Here is a 19,193-nt window from a genome sequence, read left to right as displayed (position 1 = left end):
AGCCTATTTTTCTATAACAAACACATTTTCTTGGCCCAGGAGGTGTCAAGGGACAGTTCAGAATTCAGGAGAAAGACAGGGGCGGGAGGGGGTCATGAGCAGTACCAGTGCTCTGGAGGGGGAAGAAGTAGAATTAAAAAGTAGGGGACGGCTGGGTTATAATTCTGATCTAGGGATACCCTAAATCAGAGGTATGGAACCTGCAGCCTTGAGGCAACATGTAGCCTTCTAGGTCTCCTTGGATATGGCCTTCTGACTGAATCCACGTTTTACAGAACAAATCCTTTTATTAAGGGGATTTGCTCTGTGAAGTTTGGATTCAGTCTAAGGGCTGAACTTGAGGACCTGGAGGCTCACATGGGGCCTCAAGGCCACAGGTTCCCCACCCCTGCCCTAGATCGAGAGGGAAAACCTACTAGGGAAGTCATGGTTTCCTTCAACTATATGGCACTGGAATAGAAACAAGGGTGACATGGGATGCCTGGAACTGGTCAGCCAAAGGAGCTGTTTAAAAGGCCCTTTATTATTACACATAATATATTTAACAATATATAATGTAAAATAGTAACACAATATTACAAATATATATATTGACTATATAATATGTGTTATATCTTTATAACATGTATGTTATTACATATTACATAACATATTCATTATTCCTTCCTAGGTAGGAGGGATTTAAAGCGTGATGGATGTCCACTGAAACTGCTCTCTCCAAAGTTATTAACAATCTCTTAGTTGCCAAATCCAATGGCCTATTCTCAATGCTCATTCTCTCTGACCTCCCTGCAGCCCTTGCCTCTGTTGATCACTCTCTACTCCTGGATACCCTCTTCTCTCCAGATTTTCAGAATGCCAGTTTCTCCTGACTTTCCTTCGACCTATCTGACTTCTTTTTGGTTTTTCTATCTCTTTTGTTGAATCTTCCTCCAGATCACCCCCCCTAGAACATAGGTCCCTCAGGATTCTGTCTAGGCCCTCTTCTCTTCTCCCTCTATACTACTTCACTTGGTCATCTCATCAGCTCCTATGGATTTAATTACCATCTCTAAGCTGACGATTCTCAAATCTACTTATCTTGCCCCAACATTTCTGCTGACCTCCAATCTCACATAGCTAACTGCCTTTTAGACATCTTGAAATGAATGTTCATTAGACATCTTTAACACATTATGTCCAAAACAGAACCCACAAACTCTCCCTACCTTCCCTATTACTGTACAGGGTAACACCATCCTTCCCGTCCCTCACTCTCTTAACCTAAGAGTCATCCTGGATTTCTCACTGTATCTTACCAGACCCCTACCCCCCCACATCCAAAGTGTTACCCAGGCCTATCAATTTCACCTTTGCATCATCTCTCAAATGCCCCCTTCTCTCCTCTGCCACTGCAACCACTCTAGGGCAGCCCCTCATCACCTCATGCCTTGATTATTGCAATAGCTTGCTGTAGTATCTGCCTGCTTTAAGTCTCTCCCCATGACTCCTGTATATAGATTATTTTGTATATATTTGTTTGCATGTTGTTTCCCCCATTAGACTGTAAGTTCCTTGAGGGCAGGACTGTCTTTTGCCTCCTTTTATATCCACAGAACTTAGCACTAGTACGTATTAGATATTTAATAAATGTTTATTGATTGACTGACATCCAAGCATGAACTTGTCTACTCTTGAAATGGAGAGCATGAAGGAAAGCAAGATGTGGCTGAGACGTTAAAAGGTTAAGGAATGACCTATTAGTTGTGTCAGCAGATACTGGCACGCTCACCTGGCGTGTCCATGATATTGAAGAGGTAAGACTTTCCCTTGGTATCTGGCAGGACCACTGTTACTGGAGTACTTTTGATGCCAACACCCCTCTGAAAGGATAAAGTTAGAAGGTGAGATCTAAACATAAGAGGGCACTGAGGTCATTCTGTTCTGGAGATCTTGCCAACTAAAGATGCACTGATAACCCTACTATTTCCCCAAGAGCCCCCTTCCTCACACACACAGTATGCGATTTTTATCTAAGCCCATTCTGCTATGATCTTTTTGCTTTCCTGCTATGATCCTGATATATTATTTTTTCCTTTCTTTTTAATGAGGTGGGGAGAGATTCCCTATGATAAATCTGGAATAGTGAAGAGAGATGGAATGTAGTATGAAGACCATACAAAGTTTATTTAGAGAAATCTAGGTCTAATATCTCTAATATGGGTAATAAATGTTTTAATCCAGTGTGACTGGTCTAAAGTAAAAAAAAATCAATTCAGTGACTTAAGTAAAAAGTGATTTTATTTTGGGGTAGTTTTTACTTTAGATTTTAAAATCTATTTCATTTTAAAATAACAGGGGACATAAAAAAAGAACAATAGGAAACTAATAAACAGAATTAGACATAGTGCCTATGTTTACATAATGACATATGTACACGTGTGTATCTACATACGCGCATGTTCAGATTCTGAGAGGGGGCAGCAGAACACAATGGATAGACTGCTGGGCTAGGTTCAAATCTGCCTCTGATGCTTACCAATTTTGAGATCCTCATTAACCCTTATGTGCTTCAAGCAAATCTCCATGACTTATCTATTAAATCATACCCTTTATAATCTATGTTTGTGGAGGGAGTTCCTATACCAGGAATTCTCTACAATGACAAAAATCAATCAATAAACATTTAATGAGCAAGGACTGTGTACCAGGTACTGTGCTAGGGTCTTGTGGCAGGGATAGAGGGGGCACCCACAAAGATAAAACTAAAATTGTTCTTGCCCTTATGAAGCCTACTTTCTACGAGGGGAAACCACTTGTACACATATAAGTAAATATACACAATAAATACAAAGTAATTTCATGAGTGGGGCACTAGCAGCTGGGAGGGAATCAGAAGAAGCCTCCTGTAGGAAGTGGTGCTAGGGCTTCGAAAAAGCAGAGATGAGGAGGAAGAACAGCTCAAATTTGGGGGCCCAATTCAGAAATTAGTCTGGAAACGCAGGTTGGAGACAGACTGTGAAGAACTTTAAATGTCAAACAAAAGAGTTCGTATTTTATCCTAGAGGCAAGAAGGAGCCACTGGAACTTCTTGAGCAGGGAAGTGACATGGTCAGATGTATGCATTATAAATATCACTCTAATGTATATGTAGAGCCTTTATCAGACTGCATGCCTTCTTGGGGAGGGAGGTGAAGAGAGAGGATAAGAAAATTTAAAACTCAAAAGCTTATGGAAGTGAACTGTTGAAAACTAAAAATAAATTAATTAATAAAAAAAATGTCACTCTGGCAACTGTGTGGAAGATGAATTAGGAGAGACTCGAATCTAGAAGGCTATTCCAACAGTCCAGTGGAGAGGTGCTGACAGCCTACATCAAGGTGACTATGATTGTCAAGAAGGACTTAGATGTGAGACATGTGGTGATGACAGAGTAACAGGATGTGATAGGGAGCAGCGATGAGAGTGAAGAACTGAGGCTGATTGAATTCTGAATGTGGATGATGGGAAGGATGGTAGCACCCTCAACATAAGTAGGGAAGTTAGAAAGAGAAGGTGGGTTTGAGGGACAAGATGACAAGTTCTGTTTGGGGTTTACTGAGTATGAGATGTCAATGGGACACAAGGTGGTATGTTTACTAAGCAGCTGGAGAGGTCAAAGTGGAGTTCAGAAAGACAGATTAGGCCTCAATATATACACCTGGGAGTCATCAGCATAGAGGTGATAACTGAACCCACAGGAGATAAAGAGATCACTGAGAAGGTGTAGGGAGGGAAGAGGGCCTAGGCCAGGTGTATTTAGTTAGTGGCAGGACAAGGATGAGAGGGCAGTAAAGGAGAACGAAAGCATCCAGAGAGGTAGGAGAACCAAGAAAGAAGAATGTCATACAAACCTGGAAAGGTAAGAGTATCTGGATAGGTAGAGTCACCAGCATCAAAAGCTACAGAGATGCAAACTAAGAAAAAGTCATTTCATTGGCAATTAAGAGGTCACTGGTAACTTTGGAGAGAGCAGTTTTAGTTAAGTGATGAGGGGCAAAGTCAGACTCTAAGTGGTTGAGGAGTAAGGGAGAGGAAAAGGACTGGAGGCAGAATGTGTAGACAGCCTTTTCTAGGAGTCTAGCTGTGAAAGGGAGGATGGCTTAGGCAGGGAAGGGGAGGGGAGGATATTGGTAGAGTCAAGTGAAAATTTTCTAAGGACGGAGGAGGGAATTCTGGGCATATTTGTGGGCAGTAAGGAAGGAAGAGACTGAAGAATAGAGAGAGAGACATGATGATAATGACAGTGATCTTCTGAGATCAGGGGGCACAAACAGAGATGGCTGGCCTTGGGAGCAAGGCCATCTCATCATGAGACTGGATTAAAGGACAGGAGAATGGGGAGCTCAAAAAAAAATGGCCTCCTGTTTCAGTAAAGTATGAAGCAACATCCTCTGAGGAGGGAAAAGAGCTTGGCATAGGAGGCTTGAAAGAAGAAAAGATTCTGAACAGTCACAGGAGGGAACACAGTCCCGTCAATTAAGGAAGAGTAAAGGGATTTCCTTGAGGGTCCAATTGAGAGTGGATAACAAACTTGTAGTGTACCCGGGAAGTATAATTGTGTGACTTCTTCCATCACTATTCTGCAACACTGGTCTAGGAAGGAAGGAAGCAGATGGTAGGTGTAACCAAGAGGTGGGTCTGAGCAAGGAATGAGTGGTGAAAGGCCAAGGGTATATAAGACTTGAGAATACAGTGCAAAGAAGATAATGCAAAGTTCAGCTGGTTAACTATAGGGTTTGGGGAGGGAAGAAAAGGGAAATCAGAGCAGAAATTGCAGATTCATGGTATATTACATATATCTCTCTCTATAGAAATATGTACGTATATGTACTCGAGCATATGTATGATGAGACAGTAAAAGAGACTGAGAAAGGGAGAGATGGAGAAAAAGGGAGACAGGGACAGAGAAAGAAAGAGAGTTCGTGTACTTTAGAGGACAGATCCTAGGTTTAAACCCTGCCTCTGACATCCACTGGCTCTGTGACTTAGGATAAATCACTTCCCTTTCACTACTCCAGACCTCAGTTTCCTCAACTACAAATGAGACTTGATGACCTCTAAGGTCCTTTCCAGCTCTAAATCTGTGATATTATGTGTGGTTCAATATAAAGGTCTCTAAATGTAGAGCAAGAAGTCGATGAATTTGACATGTAATTCTTCTGATTCCCATATGACCTTGATTAAGTCACATGAGGACAATAAAGCCCAGGCTTTCTACCTCAGACACCATGGATTAAGGGCTGACATGGATGGAAGAGGTCACTGAGTCCAACCTCCTCATTTCACAGATAGAAAAACTGAAGCCTAAAGAGTGGGCTTCGGCTGGACAAGCGCCCAGGGTCTCACACTGCTAGTAAGTGAGGCAGAATCTGAGGCTCCAGCCCACGACTCAGTCCACACCATGATGCCTTGCAAAATAAAGCAAATGTTTGTGATCAAAGTGTCTTGCAAACTCTGGCACCAGGAAAATGTGAGCTATTGTATGGGTATGCGCACACAAACACGTTAGTTCTATAAACTGTTCATCTATTAAGGAAGAAAGGTGAGGAGAAGAAATGAAAACATGGATGACAGAGACAGACAAACACACGCCCCACCGACTCATAGACCAAAGAATGGGTGGTAGCACACTCATGTTAAGGCAAAAGGGGCTAGATTGAGAGCTACAAAACCTGGCCTCAAATCCTTGTGCTGAAACTTTGGGAAAATCACTTAAACCTCTCTGAACCTATCCCCTCATCTGTAAAATAAGGATATACCCACTTATGGCTATTTAACTTACCAGGCGATTACTACAAGCAAATTAAAAATACAATAGAGTATTCTGCTATTATAATATCTTGCTACAAAACATAAGCTATTATTATGAATGTATTTCTGTATGCTACATACATACGATTATACCCTCTTTGCAGAGTAACATCTTTATCTTACATGCTTTTTTTTTTGGTGAAGCTATCAGGGTTAAGTGACTTGTTTTTAATATATTGCTAATTTTAGATCTGTGCTGAATTTTTGCAACTATAGGCACAGATACTGTCTCTTGCTACTGGCTCTATAGGTCATATCAAATTCAAGCAGAAACGGTTTACCTTAAAATGTGACTCCCCACCCCACCCTAAACTATGAAGTATGGTGCCAGAAGGAGACTAAGATGCCAGAGGGAAGGAAGATGTGTTATAAGTCACTCCATGGTGTTGTCATTCATCCTCACACCTTACTGATCTGATAGCTGCTAGATCAAGTCAAAAAGAGCTGGTCTTCCTAGGCACTTACCTCTTGCTCAGTGAATAGGATGTCTGTGTAGCAGAGCTGAAAAAAAAATAAAGGGCTCTCATTATTATTATCCAGATTTAGATTCCTTGTCCTGGACAAACAACATCCTAACCTTCATAAGTACTATAAGCAAAAAAAGGAACTGAAAGTGCATGAGACCCCACAGTTAAAATCTGGCATTTAGGACAGTGTCTGTCCAACTGGAGACAGTCACTAGATATGTGAATAAAGTATATGCAATTGTGGAGGAGGACACTAGAGAATAAGGGGTAAAACCTGGGGCAGTAAGATGGATATAATCACTCAAACCCATGAAGGGCCCTTAGAGGGGTAACAGCAGCAGAGCAGCCTTCTCAGAAACCCTGTATGTCAGAACAGTCAACTGGTATTTCCTGAATTTAATTGCCAATAGGTTCCTTGTCACTCACTTTCCCTTCTTCCCCACTACCCAATGGCTCCCCTGGAACTAAGGATTCCTGATATTAAATATTTCAAAAATATTTTCCTGCCAGCATTTACTGCAGTGAGACTTCTAGCTACTCTGCCCTCACTTAGAGGAATTTAGATATTAGAGGTATTCACTAGGTATACTGAAAACAAGCCCCAATGTGTATTCGCAGACTGGTTACTAATAAGAAGGGATAAAGTGCATAACTCTAGATATATCAGGACAGAAGATATACTCCAGGGTGAGAAGAGACTGCCAAGACCTGGCAGGTGAAGATTCTCTACACCCAAATTAGAGTTCACACCACCCTCTCAGAGACCATCAGCAGAACCAACAACTACAAAGCCGCATCTGGTAGTTTCCATCTCCTCATAAAGTAAAAGGAGATGACAGAGAGAACACTAGGATTCAACCTGAGTCACCCACAATGGTAGTCTACTTACATCTTGATCGTAGCGCTTTCTGATTTCCGGATGAGTCTGCTCTATTAAACAATCTACAAAACAAGTCTTCAAGGGAAGAAAAAATGAAATCTGTCAACTACATTAGAAAAGGTATAACATCAAATTATTTTTTTTTAAAAAACCCCAACATAATTAGGGAAAAGGGGAAGAGAAGTGGTAGGAGAAAAGGCAGGACTGAGGGAGAGAAAAGTATTAACTCTGAGGCCAGAGGTTAATTTCCAAATGAAATAAGATGAATTGCCTCTCAGACAGGTATCCCCTAGGAAATAAAAACTCATAAAAATCAGAGTAAGGCAGTAAGTCAACTAAAAGCTCAATCTCTCTTCTCTCAAGTTGTAGACACAAGGCTCAGGAAGGCAAGTGACTTATAAACATCTGCTGTGAGACAAGAATGCTGGCCACTCATAGTATGATTCCATGGCAAGGACTGACCCTCTGGAATCAGGAAACTTGCTTACCTGCCCCCCCCCCCATCCATTCAATTTTCAGGGATGATGAACCACTAATGAAAATAAAGAGAAATCCAGTTCCACAGCGGTTCCAGGCCTTCCTTACTTTGCCATGATGAAGATGTCCACAAAGGGTAACATTTCTGATCAGCTCTGAGTTGTCCATCAAGTCTGCCAAGAAACTGGAAAGAAAGAAGGGCTGGTTTCAAATGGCCTCAAGCAGGGGAGCTATGCTTCTTGAATTATTCAAGAAAACCCAAACACCCAATATTATGCATATTTCAGTTTCATAACATTTGGGAAAGAGTTCTGAAGTAAAACAAGATTTTCTACTTGTGACTTTAACAATTGGAAAGCCTGCGAAAATGAAAATGGAAGCACTACTTCTGTATCTACACAGATACTATGGCACCCAGAATGGAATGGTTCACTACCAAAGTCGCTTAAACAGCAGGACTACACCCGGAAATGCATGCCTTGGAAAATTACTACAGATAGATATATATCTATGTGATTATAGATATATTATCTATATCTATCTATATACATATATGGCTCTTTCCCTCTCTAAATATATACATGTATATATTATATTGCAACTATAAAGTTTTTATTTTTGATTGTTTTCCTGTTTTTCTTTTTTGAAACACAATAGCATCAATACATCCAAATGAGTGTTGCCAACTTCAAAGCAGCCATCTCAGGAAGCTACAGTGTTATTCCAATTGAAATCTCCTTTGGAATTTATGATCTGGAATTACCATCTGACCTAAGTCACAAGCTGCACAAGAAAACTGGTCTCTTTACTTCATAACTATAGCTCATTTGTGATCCAGAATGACGTGAGGCAGTCTGATCACCAGCCTAGGCTCCAGATGTCTGAATCTTGGATTTGGTCAGAGGAGAGAATGTCTACTGACTAAACTCACTTGACCAGTATGGAAGGATAATAGTATAACTTATGGTCTTACAGAGGAGCCTGGAGCTCTAGGAGGTTAAGTAACTTATCCAGGGCCACAAAATCAGTACAGGTCAGAGGAAGGACATGAACTTGCATCCTGCAGACCCTGAGGCTGGCGCTCTATCCGCTGTAACACACTGCAGCTGCAGATGCCTTTTGACTACTTTCAAAAGTTAAATCCACCTTTCAAGAATGAAGATTTGCCACCACTGAGGATACTGAAGGACTGTGATACAAGAAAACCACAAAACAATTCCAAGGTGAATGTTCCCAAATCACTAAGAACAAGAATGGCTCCAAAGAAGAGAAGGAAGGAGGCACCTCCCCACTCCTCTGCAGAGGCAGAAGGCCTATGGGTGTAGAACACTGCATTCACTTTTGGGGGGGTTTTTTTGTATGTTTTAATCAGTTTTACTGATTGTTTTTCCTCCTTTTTTCTTTAAAAGTATCTTTTGTAACATGGGACGCTTCTCTGGGAAAAATAATACAAGGGGAAATCTAGGGTACACAAAAAACATCAACAGAAATTTGTTTAGATGTTTGAGCAATGAGAATATCAGTGCCACTCAAGTATAATCTCAAGTACATTTCACAGAGAAAGTATATTCAAAAGCAGCATTCATTCTATGGTCAGGCCCAGTGTTTCTGAACCTATTTCCATCAGCAGGTGCTCTCCCCATTCCAAATAAAGGGTGAATGTGTTTGAAAAACATTTATATGCCTTTCAATCAAAAACAAGGCTGCTGCTGGGATCCTGACAATCATGCTATTTAACACAACATCAAAAATTAATAGCTTTTCATTTTGTTTCAGAAGTTCACTTACACTACCACCAAGTAAAAGTCTAAAGACATGGAAACTGCAGATCAACCAGCACACACTTAGCCAGAGTTAGATTTCCCAGCTGATAGCCCAAACTGACTCTGGTTAAGAGAAATGATGTTTCCACAACCCAATGACATACCACGCTCTATCTCCAAGCTGTTTCAGTACAGGAGGTGAAAACTTTGCTACTTACTCCATCTCATACACAGTGACAGGTAAGGTCTGCTCCATCAGAGAGAATTTCTTGGTTTTTACTGGTTTAATAATTGGCTCTGAGGAAGAAATATAATAAATATGGCTCATATTCAGGCAAGAATAAATGTACACATGTCCTTTCCTATATGTGAATTAACAATAATAGCTAACATTTATTTCATGTTTACAATTTTCCAGGTCATCACAACAGCCCTGGTAGACAGCTGCTGTTATTATCCCCATTTTACAACTGAGGCAAATGGGATTAAGTGACTTGCCCAGGGTCACACAATCAATCCGTGTCTGACGTAAGACTTGAACCCAGATCATCCCTCTGGCTCTGAGGCCAGCTCTCTAAGCATTACCTTACCCTGCTCTACTAGGGAACACCTGCAAGGCACCATACAAAGCAAATACACTAATAGCTACTGAACTCAGAAAGCACATAATGATGTTGGAGAGATAAGAAGAACACATAAAGAATTCTCATCTAAATCATGATGTTCTTTAGAATGGGATAAGTGAACAGGATCGTACAATGCTCTAAGGATGGAGAGACCACACTGATGGCTGTTTAGAAAAAGAGAAAGAGGATACAGGAGCTGAGTCTTGATTTCAGTCAATTGATGAGGAGAGATGAGATGGAAGAGAAAAGAAAAGCCCACTCCTGGCAAGGGAATGATGCAGCCAGGGCTGGACAGGAAATTCTGGCCAGAGAGGGAATTTCAGAGTTTACGATCTTGGGACTTCCAAGCAATATGAAGTCAAAATGTAGTCATCCTGGAAGATAACTGGAGTAGACCATAATTAGAGGTTAGCGGAGTTGAGGTCCAGAAATCATAACCACAAAATGTTAAAAGGGTATCACATGGATTGTGAGATTGTCACTACTTCCAAGTGCTTTCCTGCTCAGAGGAGAGTAACAAAAGTGATTAAAGTCAGAGAGCAGAAAAAGTTAAATGAATTAGGTTTGTCTGACCTGGAAAAGAAAAAGCTAAGGGGAAGACTCTCAACAACTGTCTTCAAGGATGTAAACATTTTTTTATGTATGTAGACAATGGAGGCAGAGGCAGAGTAGCACAATGGATAGAGTCAGCTTCAGAGTTCACCTCAAGAACAGAGTATCCATCTCTTAAGTATCAACCAGTGAGGACCAAGGAAACCTCACAGCCTTCCCCCTGCTCCTTTCTGCTTCCCTAAAGACAGCTGAATAACACTGCCCTTTTCCCAAGCAAATAATCTGATTAAATGCTAATATATCAAAAATCATTTTGCCCAGCCAACCTTCCCTGAGTAATCCCACTTAGTTTTATTTATTTTATTAATTGGCACTTGCCCTCGGCACACATTTTCTTAGTTACAAGTATATTAACTTACACTCATTGACGTGTGACTTCAATCAGTTAATAAACATTTATTAAGTATTTACCACGTGCCATGCATTGGGCTAAGCACTGGGGATACAGGGAAAGATAAGAGACAGGTCCTGCTCTCAAGGAGCTCACAGTCTAATGATGGAGACAACATGCACATAGCCATGTGCAAACAAGCTATGGACAGCATAACCTGGAGATAATCAACAGAGGGAAGGCAATGGGAAAGTCTTCCTGTAGAAGGCGGGATTTTAGCTGGGACCTGAAGAAGGCCAGGGAAGCCAGAAGAAGCAGATGGTTATTAAGAGCTTTGACTGCCAAACAGGACATTTTATATTTGATCCTGGAGGTGACAGGGAGCCACTGGAGTGTACTAAGTAGGGAGGTAACATGGTGAGATCTGAGCTTTAGGAAAATCAGTTTCATCAGTGGAAGACGGATTTGAGTGGGAAGAAGAGCTTGTGGCAGAAACCAACCAGGAGGCTACTGCACTAGTCCAGACTCAGAGTAATGAAGGCCTCCATCAGGGCGGTGGCCGTGTCAGGAAAGAGGGGGTCATAGATGAGATATTACAACAGACCTCGGCAACACTGAATATGGGAGGTGAGAGAGAGAGGAGTTGAGGATGACATCTAGGTTATAAGCCAGAGTGACCAGGAGAATGGTGGTACCCTCAACAGTAAACAGAGAAGTTCAGAAGAAGGGAAGGTTTTAGGGGAAAGATAATCAGTTCAGCTTTGGAGTTGTCGAGTATAATATGTCTATGGGACATAGTGTTAAAGATATCCAAAAGGCAGGCGAAGGTGTAAGTCTGGAGATCAGCAGAGATCAGGGCTGGGTAAATATATCAGAAAATCAGCAGCGTAGAGATAATGACTGAATCCATGTGAGTTGGTGAGATCACCAAGTGAAAGAGTATACAGAGACAAGAAAACAAGGCCTAGGACAGAACCCCATGGGACATCCACAGGTAGCAAGTATGATTTGCATGAAGATACAACAGAGGAGAGTGAGAAGGAACAGTCAGATAGGTTAGGAGGAAAACCAAAAGAGACATGTATTCCAAAAGCTAGTGAGAAGAGAATATCAAGGCATGACAGACAGTGTCAAAGGCTGCAGAGAGGTCAAGAAAGATGATGATTAAGAAATGGCCATTGGAAAGGGGGTGGAGTCAAGACAGTAAAGCAGAAGAAGCATTCCAGCAGAACTCTTCCAACATTCCCCTCCAAACAACTTTAAAATAATGGGTCAAATGGAATTCTGGAGCAATACAGCCAACAAAAGGTCAGGGTGAGACATTTTTCCAGCCCCAGACAACTTAGGACATCAGAAAGAGACATTTGTGACACTGGGGAGAGGGCTGGTCCTGAGTGCAGGCAGCAGCAACACCAGCTTGGGCCTTGGAGGTAGCTGCAAAAGCAGCAGCAGCAGCAGCAGCAGCTCTGAGAGCTCTCAGCCTGGATAAGGGGATTGAACAACTGGTCAGAGAGAGATTACAGGGGACCCCTGTGCTAGCACTGGGTGCAGGACCAGGCACTGTTTGTTTGGCAACTCCACTGCCTATTATTCAGTTCTGGGTAGCAGTTCCAAGGCCAGGCTATGGAGAAGTACTTGCACTTAAAAGGAAGCAGAAGCCCCTCTTAGGTAAGGATTAGAGTGAAGAACAGGAAGGCGGTGACCTCACCTCTCTCAGATCACACCACCTTGGAAGCACCAAAAATTAGCTGTGAAAGCCCCCCAGAACTATCTATGAAAACAGCAGGGCAAAACAGCCTGAAGCTTGGGACAGCACCCACCCTCCTTTCCCCACCAGGTGAGCAGAGTCCAACTTTAACATGAAGTTCAAAGTCAAGAAACAGGCTGGAAAAATGAACAGCCAACCAAAAGAACTTGAACATAAAAAGAGAGAAAGTCATTGGATTTGGACATTAGTAGCTCTGGAGAATGGCTCTGGCTGAATGAGGAGGTTACAAGCCAAACTACAGAGTGTCAAGAAGTAAGAGGAAAGGAAGTGGAAGCATCTGATTCTAACACAACCCCTCTGAGACAGGCACTGCTGATATTATTATCCTTATTTTATAAATAAGAAGGGTAAGATTCAGAGAGGTTAAGTAAGTAAGCTAGTAAGTGTCGGGGGTTTTTTTAAACCCCAGCTACCTCTGACCCCAAGTCCAGGACTCTCCACTAAACTAGACTACCTCAGTAACCCAGGGCTTAGTCCAGGACCACAGTGGCTTACCCGTGAGGGGCTGAGTGTCTTCTTCCTGCACGATCGTCTCCACCTCGGGTCCATAGACCTCCTCGGCGGTTGGGTAGTATTTCTTGTCCTCATGCAACACCACCTCCATCCCAGGGTGATCATCATCATGGTCTCCTATGTCATCATCATCATCATCATCATCCATCTGAAACCAAGAGGGAATGAGATTACAAATGGCCAGCACTTTTTTATTCAAAAAAGATGAGTAACAAATGAGGGAAGATAATGTTTTTTACTTTAAAAAGCACTGATCTCATTCACCTTACTACTCCTGGTGAGAGTCTGGACTGGTTAGCTCAGTTGGTTAGAGAAGGATTCTAATGAAGCCAGTGTGGCGGTTTCACACCCTATGTGAGCCAGTTAACTACACACAGAGAGAAAAGAGATTGCACGGCAAGAACACCTGCTTAACCCTAACCAGAGAGATATCAACAATGTTTATTTCTGATCACAAGAGTGAAGGACCAGATGAGAGAGAAAGAAACAAAATACTCATGGAAAAACAACCCACAGGACATGTCCTATTAACAATCAATAGCATCATGGGGAATCTCATAGGACATTATTTACTACTTATAAATTTCTGGGACTGTGGATGGGCTGTTTAATTCTTTGTACCTACTGGTAAGACTATCTACCCTAAATTCCTACCTGAGATCCATGAGAAAGGAAACAAAAGCACAGCTCTGGAACAACTCTGTAGTGTCCCTCCAAACCCTCCCCTCTTCTGAACTATTACTGTTGAAGGCACCACCAATCTCCCAGTTATCCAGTGCTCACAGCCTCACTATCAACCTCAACTCACTCTACTCACCTCACATAGACAATCCATTGCCAAATCTTGTCCTCTCATATATATGCCTTCTCTCTGCTCACAAGACCACACTCTGGTTCAGACCTTTGGCATCTCTTGCTTGGACTATGGTGACAGCCTTCTGATTGGTCTCCCTGCCTCAAGTCTCTCCCCACTCCAATCCATCCTCCCTCCAGAAAGGATTTCCTAAAGGGAAAGTCTCGCTAGGCATTGCCCTACCACCTACTAAATAAACTCTAATCACTTCTTCTTAAGACCAAGGCTAAATATAAACTCTATTTGGCACTGGACTGTCTTCAAACCTGCCCCCTTCCTACCTTTCTAGTCTGTCTTCTTACACTTCCATCCTCTATACCCTCTTGATACAGTGGCCCCGTCTATTCTTTGCATCACACTGGGCTTCGCCCACCGCAGAGCTTTTGTCATGCTTGGAATGTTCTCACTCCTCACCTCTGTCTCTTAGTTTCCCTAATTTTCCTCAAGACTCAGTTCAAATCTCACCTTCTACCAGGTTCTAAACTGCTAGCGCTTCCCTCTTTGTAGATACCTCATATATACCAGTTATCTTCACGTTTGTCTCACCTATCAGAACATGAGCTCCTTGAGGACAGGAACTGTTTTTGCCTTTCTTTGTATCTCTAGTGCTTAGCACAGTGCCTGACTCATAGTAAATGCTTAATAATGCTTTCTGATTGACTTCTCTTTTTTTAAATTTTTATTTTTATTCCGAATTTAACAAATAACAAAAAAAGAATAAGTATTTGCATATTTTACACACACATTTCAGTGACTCTTTGTGATTCCATTTGGGGTTTTCTTGCCAAAGATACTGAATCAGTCTGTCATTACTTTCTTAAGCTCATTTTACAGATGAGTAAACTGAGGCAAACAGGGATTAAGTGACTTGTCCAGGATCATATAGCCAGTAAGTGTCTGAGGTCAGATTTTAACTCAGGAAGATGAGGGCAACCAAAATGTGCATACCCTTTGATCCAGCAATACTACTACTAGGTCTGTATCACAAAGAGATCATAAAAAAGGAAAAAGGACTTACATGTACAAAAATACTTATAGCAGCCCTTTTCATGGTGGTAAAATATTGGAAACTGAGGGGATGCCCATCAATTGGGGAATGGCTGAATAAGCTGTGGTATGTGAATGTAATGGAATACTATTGTGCAATAAGAAATGATGAATAGGCAGATTTCAGAAAAACTTGTAAAGACTTGTATGAACTGATGCTGAGTGAAATGAGCAGAACCAGGAAAACGTACATAGTATCAGAAATACTGTCAACTATCAGAGGAGAGTAAGGTTCAAGCATTGCCAGCCACCCCCACTCCCCCATTTCCCCTCCATTGTAAAAACTTTTCCTTGTGAGCTTTTATTATGTGAGAAAATTTCCCCCATTCTACCACTCCCTTTTCCCAGCATATCCCTCTTTCTCACTACTTCCTTTTTTTTTGGGGGGGGGAGCTCATCTAAAGGTAACTGATGCACACTCATTGCCCTCTATCCTATATAGACTCCTTCTAACTGCCCTAATAATGATAAAATTCTTTGGAGTTACATGCATCATCTTCCCATACAGGAATGTAAACAGTTTAACTTTATTCCTTTTGATTACTCTTTCATGTTTACCTTTTTATGCTTCTATCAACTATCAACTATGAATGACTCAGCTCTTCTCAGCAACACAATGATCCAAGGCAAGTACAAAGGACTCACGAAGGAAAATGCTATCCACATCCAGATAAAGAAATGATGGACTCTGAATGCAGATCGAAGCATACTTTTTTCACTTACTTTATTCTTTTTTGTAGTTTTTTCCTTTTGATCTGTTTCTTCTTTCACAGCTGTGACTAATATGGAACTATGTTTTACATGACAGCATGTATATAACCTCTATCAAACTGCCAACTATTTTAGGAAGTGGGGAGGAAAGGGAGAAAAATTTGGAACTCCAAATCTTGTAAGAATAAATGTTAAAAATTGTCTTGACATGTAACTGGGGAAAAAAAATTAAAATACTATTTAAAAAAAAACTGGCCAAATGGAAAAAGGGGTAAAAATCTCATTGAAGAAAATAATTCCTTAAAAATTAGAACTGAGCAAATAAAAACTAATAATTCCATGAGAGATCAAGAAACAATAAAACAAAGTCAGAAGAATGTATGGTCTGATGCTGAGTGAAGTGAGAAGAACCAGGAGAACGTCGTACACAGTAACAGCCACGTTGTACGATGACTAACAATGATAGACTTAACCCTTCTCAGCAACACAAGGATCTAAGACATCTCCAAAGGCCTCATGATGGGAAATGCTATGCACATACGAAGAAAGAACTATGGAGTTTGAATGCAGATTGACGCATACCATTTGCTATTTTTTTCTTCTGTTGTACTTTGTTTCCTCTTTCTGGTGGTTCCTCCTATTGGTTCTAATTCTTACTTACAACATCACTAATGTGAAAATATGCTTAATAGGAATGTATATGTAAAGCCTATATCAGATTGTGCGCCATCTTGAGGAGGGAGGGGGAAAAATTTAAAACGCAAAAGCTTATGGAAGTGATGGTTGATAATTCAAGATAAATTAATTAATAAAAAAAAAATAGAAGAAAACGTGAAATATCTCACTGGAAAAACTGACTAGAAAATAGATCCAGGAGAGATAATTTAAGAATCACTGGACTACCTGAAAGCCATGATCAAAGAAAGAGCCTAGACATCAAATTTCAAGAAATTATCAAGGAAAACTGCCCCAATATCTTAGAATTAGAGAGTAAACTAGAAGTCAAAAGAATCCACCAATCACTTCCTGAAAAAGATCCCAAAATAAAAACTCCCAAGATATTATAAACAAATTCCAGAGCACCCAGGTCAAAGAGAAAATACTTCATGTAGCCAGGAAGAAACAATTCAAATGTTGCAGAGCCACAGTGAGGATCACACAAGATTTATCAACTTCCACGTTAAAGCAGTGGAAGGTTTGAAATAGACATTCCAGAAGGCAACAGAGCTAGGATTACAACCAAGAATAATGTACCCAGCAAAACTGAGTGTAATCCTTCATGGGTGGGGGGAAAAAAAGGATATTTAATGAAATAGAGGACTTCTAAGCATTCCTGATGAAAAGACCAGAGCTGAATAAAAAATCTGACATTCAAACACAAGACTGAAGAGAAGCATAAAAAGGTAAACATGAAAGAGTAATCAAAAGGAATAAAGTTAAACTGTTTACATTCCTGTATGGGAAGATGATGCACATAATTCCTAACAACTTTATCATTATTAGGGCAGTTGGAAGGAGTCTACATAGACAGAGGCAATGGATGTGTATCAATTATCTTTAGATGAGCTTCCCTCCCATCAAAAAAAAAAAAGAAGTGGTGAGAAAGACCGACACACTGGGAGAAGGGGGAAGGGAGAGGTAGAATGGGGGAAATTTTCTCACACAATAAAGGCTCATAAGTAAAAGTTTTTACAAAGGAGGGGGAAACTGGGGGGAGTGGCAGGCAGGGAGTGAATTGTTTCAAAGAAGGAAGAATATATATACACATTCAATTGTGTAACTTATCCAAAAGGAAATAGGAGGGGACAGGGATAAGAGAAAGCGGAGAGAATAATAAAAGGGAGGGAAGATTAAGGGAGGTAGTAGCCAGAAGCAAAACAGAGGAGGGACAGTATAAAAAGAGAGAGAAGAGGAAATAGAAGAAAATGAAAAGGTGTTAGTAAGCATGACTATAAATGTGAACTGGATGAGCTCACCCATAAAACAGAAGCAAATAGCAAAATGGATTAGAAACCAGAAACCAATAATATGCTGTTTTCAAGAGACAAACTGAAAACAGAAAGACACACACAGAGTTAAAATAAAGGGCTGGAGTAGAACCCAATATGCTTTAGCTGAAGAAAAAAACACAGAGATAGCAATCATAATCTCAGACAAAGCAAAAGCAAAAATAGACCAGGGAAACCACATTTTGCTAAAAGGTACCACAGACAATGAAATAACATCAAAAATTTTTACAGCAAGTTTCTCTAATAAAGGCCTCATTTCTCAAATGTATAGAGAACTGAGTCAAAGTCATAAAAATAAGAGTCATTGTCCAATTGACAAATGGTCAAAGGATATTAACAGGCAGTTTTCAGACAAAGAAATCAAAGTTATCTACAGAATATGAAAAAAATGCTCTAAATCACTACTGATTAGAGAAATGCAAATGAAAACAATTCTGAGGTCCCACCTCACACCTATCAAAAATGATAAATGCTGGAGGGCATGGAGGAAAATAGGTATGCTATTGTTATAGTTCAAACCATTCTGGAGAACAATTTGGAACTACGCCCAAAGGGTTATGATAACATTGTCCATAGCCTTTGACTGAGCAATGCCACTATAAGAGTTGTACCCAAAGAGGTCAAAGAAAAAGGAAAAGGATGTATATATACAAAAATATTTACAGCAGCTCTTTATGTAGTGACAAAGAACTGAAAAACTAAGGCGATGCTCATCAACTGGGGAATGGCTAAACAAGTTGTGGCATATGATTGTGATGAAGCACTACTGTGCTATAAGAAATGAAGGGACAGGGCAGCCAGGTGATGCAGCGGATAGAGCACCAGCCCTGGAGTCAAGAGGACCTGAGTTCAAATACGACCTCAGACCAAACACTTGACACTTACTAGCTGTGTGACTCTAGGCAAGTCACTTAACCCTGATTGCCTCACGCCCTCCCCGCCAAAAAAAAGAAATGATGAAGGGGTGGTTTCAGAAAAACATGGCAAGAACTAGATGAACTGATGCAAAATGAAGTTTGAAGACTGGGAGATCACTGTACACAGTAACAGCAATGTTGGATGATGATCAACTGTGAAAGACTTGGCTATTCTGATCAATACAATATCTAAGACAATTCCAAAGGACTCGTGCTGGGGAAAAAATGCTACCTGCCTCCTGAGAGAGAACTAATTCTGAGTACAAATTGAAGTATAATTTTCACATTTTAAATTTTTTTTTTAATATGGCAGTAATGGAAATGTGTTTTGCATGATTTCGTATGTGTAATTGATATTATATTGCTTGCCTTCTCAGTGGGTGGGAG

General features: G+C 40.8%; 1 protein-coding gene across 2 annotated transcripts in view; it reads right to left on the bottom strand.

The window, feature by feature from the left end:
* EFTUD2 (elongation factor Tu GTP binding domain containing 2) overlaps positions 1–19,193 on the bottom strand; it is a 45,203-nt gene that overhangs the window by 23,259 nt on the left and 2,751 nt on the right. For both annotated transcript variants that reach the window (XM_020997664.2, XM_078155962.1), the window contains exons 3-8: positions 13,252–13,417; positions 9,638–9,716; positions 7,765–7,840; positions 7,189–7,254; positions 6,298–6,333; positions 1,772–1,862 (exon numbers count right to left, since the gene is read on the bottom strand). In XM_020997664.2, the coding sequence (XP_020853323.1) occupies positions 1,772–1,862; positions 6,298–6,333; positions 7,189–7,254; positions 7,765–7,840; positions 9,638–9,716; positions 13,252–13,417 (514 nt within the window). The remainder of the gene's footprint in view (positions 1–1,771; positions 1,863–6,297; positions 6,334–7,188; positions 7,255–7,764; positions 7,841–9,637; positions 9,717–13,251; positions 13,418–19,193) is intronic.

The sequence above is a fragment of the Phascolarctos cinereus genome, unplaced genomic scaffold, assembly GCF_003287225.1.
Source record: "Phascolarctos cinereus isolate Bilbo 61053 unplaced genomic scaffold, phaCin_HiC Scaffold_5;HRSCAF=322, whole genome shotgun sequence".
NCBI classification, from domain to species: domain Eukaryota; kingdom Metazoa; phylum Chordata; class Mammalia; order Diprotodontia; family Phascolarctidae; genus Phascolarctos; species Phascolarctos cinereus.
This window is presented reverse-complemented; position numbering and strand designations above follow the sequence as displayed.